Here is an 8,176-nt window from a genome sequence, read left to right on the forward strand (position 1 = left end):
TTGATGCATATTTGAGCCTTTTTCATTGTTTTAATGGCTAAAAATATCTTCCAAACTAATTTTTGGTCATTTATAGCTCCTGCAGTTATGAAAGTTAACAAATATATCCCAAATAACACCATTGATTTCAGTTGATTAATATGGGAATGAGTTATTTTTTATGAAATCGGGTTATTTGAATTAATTTGAGAATTACCGTCAAATGAAGAATATATTTGCTAACGTTGATAACAGCAGGGCCATAAATGACCCAAAATTTCGGAGGATATTTTTATCCATTAAAATAAGGATATTTTTTACCCTTTTCCCGTTAGAGAAAGTAAATTATGTTAGAAAATGTTCAAAATTCAATCCCACAAAATGCAAGCAATTAATTTGCCACCAACATTGTCTTTAATCTTTATTCCTTTTGGGGTAGTTTGATTTGAGTTGAAAAATAATTAACCTCAACACAAAGTTTCACTTAAAATAATACAATGTTTCATTTCTGTAGCAACCCCATTAAATTATACGAAAATTTATGTATTATTTTATGTAAACTAAAATATGAATAAGAGTATGTATAGTAACACATATATTAAATTACTTAAAGACAAAAATGTACTTTTATAGTAGAGTTTAATTTATGTATATCATTTTCGTTATTAATTATGTGAGACTTTTTTCTTTTCAATCGGTCCGAGAAAAAATGACATTTTTTTTTATAGAAACAATTTAAATTTTAGACTTCTCATTTTTCCCTTAATGATATTATTTATAGCCACAAAAATATATGTGACTTATTCTAGATCATAAATTTCAAAAAACTTGAACTCTGAGCTTAGTCAAACACTTTCCCATAAAATTGAGACGTATAGAGTAATAACTACCGCAAAACAATATATTATCATTGAACACCGCATATTATAATCACTTTATTATTAAAAACCGCATAAATAATTGGTCCTTACACAAGCATTTCAACAAGCGAAGAAAAACATCATCAAACACTTGATCAGAGTTTTAAAAGGTAGTTTCAGGATTCGTCGCGGGACGGAACACTGACAAAATGCTCGGGGGCTAGCGTGCAGGGCTTAGTTCCTGTGAGGCTTACGCCCTAAGCGCCCGACTGTATGCCCTAAATATGCTAAACGCCCAACGCTCGCTGCTCGCCTTACAGTTCTTACACAAATTATATGTTTTCCTTAATTAAAATCGTTGACCCTTATAATTCTTCAATAAATGAATGATATTTAATAGTTTTTCATCTTCTATAGAAATAAGAAGATTGGCTGTAATCCAAATAACAAGTCGTAGTATTACATATTTACTATGTGAGAACATAGTGAGGGTCACTTAATATTTCAGAATAGCTTTTATTTCATTGTTTTATTTATACTTGTAAAATTATATTTATATATAATCAAGTTGTAAATTGCGTATAATGAATTGTTTTGATTAGTTTTTTGTGAGGATCAAACACACACACACATATATATATGTATATATATACGCACTTCATTTGTTTATAGTTTTCTTTTATTTCTTTTAATGTAATTTATCTATTTAAAAATATTTATCGTAATTATATTATTTTATAAAATACTAAAAATTAAATATCCATGGCCCCCACCTTTTAAAAACACTGCACTTGATATCCAAAGGAAGAACCCGATGAACAATTAGGGGTTCATTTTCTACCCAAATGGACAGGTAAACTTAGTGAAGACACTTACGCGAAGCACACCTACATTAATTTAAACTTATTTCTAAACCAAACAACACGTTGGTTGTGTTTGGTATGGAGGAAAATATTTTTCGAAAAATATTTTTCAATTTTGTTGTTTTTTGGAAAACATTTTTTTATAAAAAATAAGTTTAAAAATGGGGAAAATTTTAACACCGTATCAAAAGGGAAAACAAGTCCACAAATGGCATTTCAACAACCACCCAACCCCCCTCCACCCCACACCCCTTCAAAATAATTTTTTTTCACACCCCACCCCTCTCAAAATATTATTTTTTTCCTTAAAAAAAGTTTTAATTTTTTTTTTTTGATTTTTTATGCAATTATCCCACCCTAATTTGGTGGGCATAGGTTTGTAATTTAAAAACTTGGCTACGCAAATATAATTTTGGTTTCTAAAAATATTATACCATTATTGAAATTAATTTCAGTATGGTTCGATATTTTAAAGTTCGATTTCGGTATATTACGGTACGGTAAATCGGTACCATAATTTGTCCAATTAGGGGTTCATTTACATATACTCATATCGATGGAGAACTATGAAGTTACTTAAGAACCACGTCTCAATTATTATGTACAAAACACCTTACACATGTAAAAATATTCAAAAGAAAGTACACGTTAGGTGTGTTCGGTATGGAGGTAAATCAATTTTACAAAAAAGACATTTAAATCAAGGTAGAGTAGTCACGTTTGGTCAAAATTTTAAACAATTAGTTTTCTAATAATACTAGTTTATATAAATGTTAGTATTATAATACTAAGATATATGAATTGTATATGTAATTATATACTTCGGTCTGATATTCGGTATTTTCTTTATGAATATCGAATCCCTCCACCGAATACCAATTTTTTTTTTTTTTAAAAATGCATACCAAATACCATAATACCAAAATTGCGGTATAAAAAATTTCTATTTCTGGAAAAAAAGTTTTAATTTTTTTTTTTTTTTGGTTTTTAGACCATCCACCCTACCCCACCCCACCACCCCCTCCAAAATAATAATCATTTTTTTTTCTAAAAAAGTTTTGAAAAGATTTTTTTTTTCTGCGATACCCCCACCCCCTCCAAGAAAATTATTTTTAAAAAAATGGTTTTGAAAAGTTTTCTTTTTTGATTTTCTCCACCCACCGCCCCCTCCCCCTGCTCGCTCACCCCCTACCCCTCCTGAATTTTGTACTTCATATTTAATTTACCTTTATAAAAAAATTATAAAAGTTTGTGTGGTTAAATTTGGTGTGGGGTGGGTGGGGCGTAGGGGTGGGTAAGAAATTTTTTCTCATTTTTATAATTTTTTATAAAAGTAAAATAAAATATATGAAATAGAAAATTTGGAGGGGGGTAGGGGGTGAGCGGGAGGGTTGGATGGAGCGTTGGTGGGTGGTGGTGTGGGGTTGGGGTGGGTGAAGATGAAGTGCGTTCGAGGGTGGTGGTTGGGGGGGGTGGGGTGTGTGGGGTGGTAGGTGCTTGGGGTGGGTGTGGGGGTTGGTGTGGTGTGGGGTGGTGGCATTGTGGTGTGGGTTGGTGGGGCTTGGGTGTGTATTTTTCGAAAAATATAATGTTTTATACCTACCAACCGAACATGAAAAATAAGCAAGAAATCCACTTATTTTTTTCTACCCAACCGAACATGAGAAAATAAGTATAAATTCACTTATTTTCCAATAACACATTTTTGTGGAAAACATTTTCCTGCATACCGAACACACGTTTTATTTTTATTTTCTTCGTCTATTATGTAATTGGGCAACTTAATTGTCTTCACGAGTATAGCTAACAAGATGTACCTCATTACTAATATACTAGAAGAATTTACACGAAATTTATGTATTAGTGCATTTTATTAGATGTAATAATATACTACTAAGAATACTTATATTAGTACACGTTGTATAGGGCAAAATCCGTAGACACCACGGGATGAATCAGAGGATGACACGTGACAATGGTGATAGATCAGATTAGAGTGAACAAACGAGTGGCTCCGGGAAAGCATAATGATGCTCCGGAGGAGTAACTTGGCAGCCGCTTCCGGAGATAGAAATTAGAAGAGGTCCGAAGAAGCATGCCAACTCACTATTCAAATGTCATTCAATGTGCAGCCATTGCAAGAAACCCTAATTAAGTCTTCCTCCAGTCTTAAATGTGCATTATTGCCCTTCATTACCATTCATTGTCATAACATTAAATCCCTTTATTACCTTTAACATTAATATGGGTAATGAAAAGGGCATGATTTGTGGATCATACACCCCATAGCTCTAATATAAATAGATGTGCTCATCTCATTGTAAACATCATCTGAAACATTATACAACAATACATAGTATTCATATTATTCTTAGCATTTGCTCTTTCTTGCTTAATTTGTGGTGTTTATAGTGATTCACCACGCGGAGGCTTTAGCTCAAAGCCTCTCCAAGGCCCACGCTACGCAACTAATTATGCTTTACTTTCATTTGTCTAGTTAATTATTACTTGCTATTTCATAATTTTAATTACATTGATCTACGTGTCCTTGACTACGTACACAAATTCAACTGTAACGATTTTCCGTGTAAACACACGTGGATAAGTGTCCTTAAATACTAAAGTACCTTTAAAGTAGTGCAGTTCTTGCATAACAAATCCAGCATATTATGTATCGTAGTATAACAATTCATATAGTACTAGCACGATATATTAATTATAATGTTTTATTCATAGTATAACAGCGGTGGAGCTAAACTTTTCACTAATGAGATTCAAAATATAACGAAATAAGCATAAGAAGAAGCTAATGGATTAATTCAACATCTACTATATATATACATAAAAATAATTTTGATTATATATATATAGTGTAATTTTTCTTTTGAAAACAACCTCTCTACCTCCTCAAGGTAGGGGTAAGGTGCAGTACACTCTTTCTTTCGGACCCACTTTGTGAGATTCTGTTGAGATATGTTGTTGTTGTTGTTATTGTTATATATAGTGTAATTTAATTTCTTACAAAAAAGATTCTGATTAATCTCTTACAATACCTTAGCTCCACCTTTGTACATTAACAATTTCTATATTATATTTTTTATTTATTTAACCATTCGGTGTTTAAAATTTATCATTTGACTAATCTAGATTCATGTCATAAGAAAACTCATTAATGGGATTTTAGTGCTCCAAGCTAAGATTAAACACAATACTTTTGTTATATAAAGATAATTTTTTTTTTTTGTTTTGTTATTCCAGTACATCTCTTAGTGATTCAATAGCTATTTTATAATTCCTGCATGGCTAGCCCTTAATAAACGACCCCTTAAATGATGAAACGTTAGGGATGAAATCAAATTTAAGGCCCCTAACATCAAGAACATTTGTGGAATTTTCTCTAAAACTACTAGCGCAATTGTTAAAGATCCAATATTGAAAAATTCTCAGAGAAAGAAGAGAAAAAAAGAGATGGTCGATATTTTATCCAATGTCAACGTTATATTACTCACCAAGATGTTTAATGGAAATGATTTTATCCAATTTTATTCTTTTCCTAAATTTTGGTACATCACAACATTTTTTAATAATTGAGAAATTTTTAAGGGTAAATAACGCACCATTCGAAACTCAATGGATAATGAACCACTCGCCTATATTTCTTCATTGAAGTATGAAATTTTTATGTACGACAGAATTCGAACTCATAATGTGCAACTCACATTTCACATGCTAGCTAGAATGCTCCTCTTTGTTTCCTTTTTCTTTTCTTTTTACTTCGATGTCTTCTGCATTTGATCCAAAATCTTGGATCACTCCATGATTTATTATAAATTAATTAACCTCTCATTGAAATATGGAAATTAGTACTCTTGGTTTCAGTAAACATTTAGATCATAATAAATTTCCTCCAATTGCTTGGAATCTCGTCTATCAGTTTAATTAATTAAAAAATAGATAATGGTCAAAAAACACCTAAATTATCCTCTCTTTTTTTCAAGTTGAGGTGTGTTTTAATACATGTGTTAGATGGAGTTTTTTCTTAGAACTATATCACCATTGGGTAGAAAAAGGGAACGACGGGTAGTTAAGGTGTATCTTAATACATAAATGGTGATAGTTCAAAAAGGAAAAGAGAACAACTGATAGTTGAGAGGGGAAAAAGCGATAGTTCAGAAAAAGAAAAGGACAAAAGACCAAATTAGGATGTGTTTTCTTTATTTTAAATAAATGATACATTGACTGATTGTTTCTTCAGATCGTATCACGAAAAATATTCCATGCTGCTTCAGTTTCAATATCTACTGACAAAATTCAAATTTGCAATTATCATAGCCTGGAAAAAAGAGGAAACAAAACATTGAAAATTACATAACTTATAAATTATAATCCAAAATCAAAAAATGAACGTATAACGATATTTATAACTCATCAAAAAAACAAGAAAATATTTACTTGGGTCAGTAACAACAATAACGCCAGTTTTGCCAAAGTCACAATTCCAATAATTTCTCCCTGAATTCTGATAATAAATGTTCATGGCCACTGATGCATGGTTCATGAAAGTATCAGGGTTACAACAAGATCCACCATCATAAATTAAAGAACAATCCATTTTCTGTTCATTACAGACATAATGAATATTCCTTTGAAGTTCCTCATCTGAAGCTGAGGGTCTTGCAATGCACCAAGATCCCTATAAAATTTATTATAAAAAGTTTAATATTCTTTCTGAGAAAATAAATCAGAGTGTGTTGTTAAAACGGTCACTTAACTACTCAAAGTAGGTGAACAAAAGAACAAAAACAAAGTCACCTTTAGTTCTTTGTATCAGAAAAGTCACTTATCTTTTGATATTACAATCAAATGATTACTCAACCCGAACGTGATACATCCGGTCAATTTTTATGATGTGGCATTTGAGTAAAATAGCAAAAAGATAAATGAATTTCTGATAGAAAAGAAAGAAAATCGATTTTGTTCACCAATTTTAATTTCAATAAGTTTTTCAATAACTGTTTAAGGAATGAACTCAATAAATCAACATAATTTGTAAAAGAAAAGAGGATTTTTTTTTTTGAGTCAGAAGTTTAACCTGTCCTGGTGCTTGTGCATTTGCAAGGTTTAGGATTCCACCTGCAGTTAAAAGAAAAGAAAAATTAACAATTGAAGATAATTAAGCTACTTTTTTATTTTTATTTTTCATATTCTAGAAGTTAATGGAAAAAATAAAAAAGTTGAATTGGTGGTATGGAATAATCACAAAAAAGGGGGGTCAAGAAAAGAAACAAGTATGACCTTATTTTAAAAAAAAGTTCACTTTGGTGTCCGGTACCTGTTTTGAGTAGAATTAATTCACATCCGTGCCAGAATTAGTTGAATTTAAGTAATTAGCTTAAATCGAGGGACTTGGACAACGAAAATTCATACGATCGATGTGTACCTAGTTGTTTGGTTGAAGTGATCACAAGTCTAAAATCTTTTGAAGTTCCTAAAATCAAGAATCTTATGTGAAAACAAATTAAAGGACAACACAACAACCACAATTCAACAACAAACCAAGTGTAATCCTATAAGTGGAGTCTGGTAATAGGACAACACACAAATTAATTTTAAAGTGAAATATACTCAATACAAGCTAAAATGAAATAAAAATAAAAAGTAGATCGAAAAGAAAAGGAAAGGTACCTGAGTTGATGATTGAAAGCAGAAGAGAAAGGATGAGAATGGGATCAAGAACTCGAAATGAGTGAGCCATAGATGTTCTAAACTAAAGTTATGAGGTAAAATAGAAGGGTATAATATAATCAAAAACTTAACACCTACATGGAGTTGAGTGAAGAATCTCTTTATATTTATAGAGGGTCCAAACCCCACATAAATTTCATGCAAAACCTTGTCATATATATAGACCAGGAATTATTTTTTATTCGCGTCGGTATTTACACTAAATCATATTAATTTATCATGATTAAAAAAAAAATTAAAAGTAATGTGTATTGATTGGCTGTAGTTTAGTGATAAGAGTGTACTTGAAGACATGTTTCATGATAAGCAGGAAGGTAGTGTTCAGCATTTGGTCAAATCCAGTAGTTATGTCACAAAACCCATATTTGTCTTATAAAAAATTATTTAATATTTATAAATTATTAATTTAAAATCTAATAATTTAAAAAGGGTAGAATTTTGAACCCGTAAATTTCAAATAATGTATTCGTATATGTTTATTTTATTGGTATAAACACCGATTATGGATAAATTTTACTTATAGTGGAGCTCCAACGTAACTTCATGATCAGTGAAGTGAAATCATAGCCGTAGATCTGTTCAGTATGTCTTAACAAACATCAAAATCAATTTTCGTAATAAACTTAATTGGTGCATGCTTAAGAATTAGGATATATTTATGGGTTTTCTCAATTCTAGCCAACAATACATATTCAATACATAATCTCATCACAATTACTTTTATTTCAT

General features: G+C 30.9%; 1 protein-coding gene across 1 annotated transcript; it reads right to left on the bottom strand.

Moving 5' to 3' along the window:
* Positions 1-5,922: 5,922 nt before the first annotated feature.
* Positions 5,923-7,599, bottom strand: LOC132043955 (major pollen allergen Ole e 10-like). The gene is made up of 4 exons (XM_059434414.1): positions 7,388-7,599; positions 6,795-6,835; positions 6,155-6,395; positions 5,923-6,035 (listed from the first exon to the last, which is right to left on the bottom strand). The coding sequence occupies exons 1-4, from the start codon at positions 7,455-7,457 to the stop codon at positions 6,001-6,003; spliced, it is 387 nt and encodes a 128-aa protein (XP_059290397.1). The 5' UTR covers positions 7,458-7,599; the 3' UTR covers positions 5,923-6,000.
* Positions 7,600-8,176: the final 577 nt, after the last annotated feature.

Source organism: Lycium ferocissimum, unplaced genomic scaffold, assembly GCF_029784015.1.
Source record: "Lycium ferocissimum isolate CSIRO_LF1 unplaced genomic scaffold, AGI_CSIRO_Lferr_CH_V1 ctg3086, whole genome shotgun sequence".
In the NCBI taxonomy this organism is placed as follows: Eukaryota; Viridiplantae; Streptophyta; class Magnoliopsida; order Solanales; family Solanaceae; genus Lycium; species Lycium ferocissimum.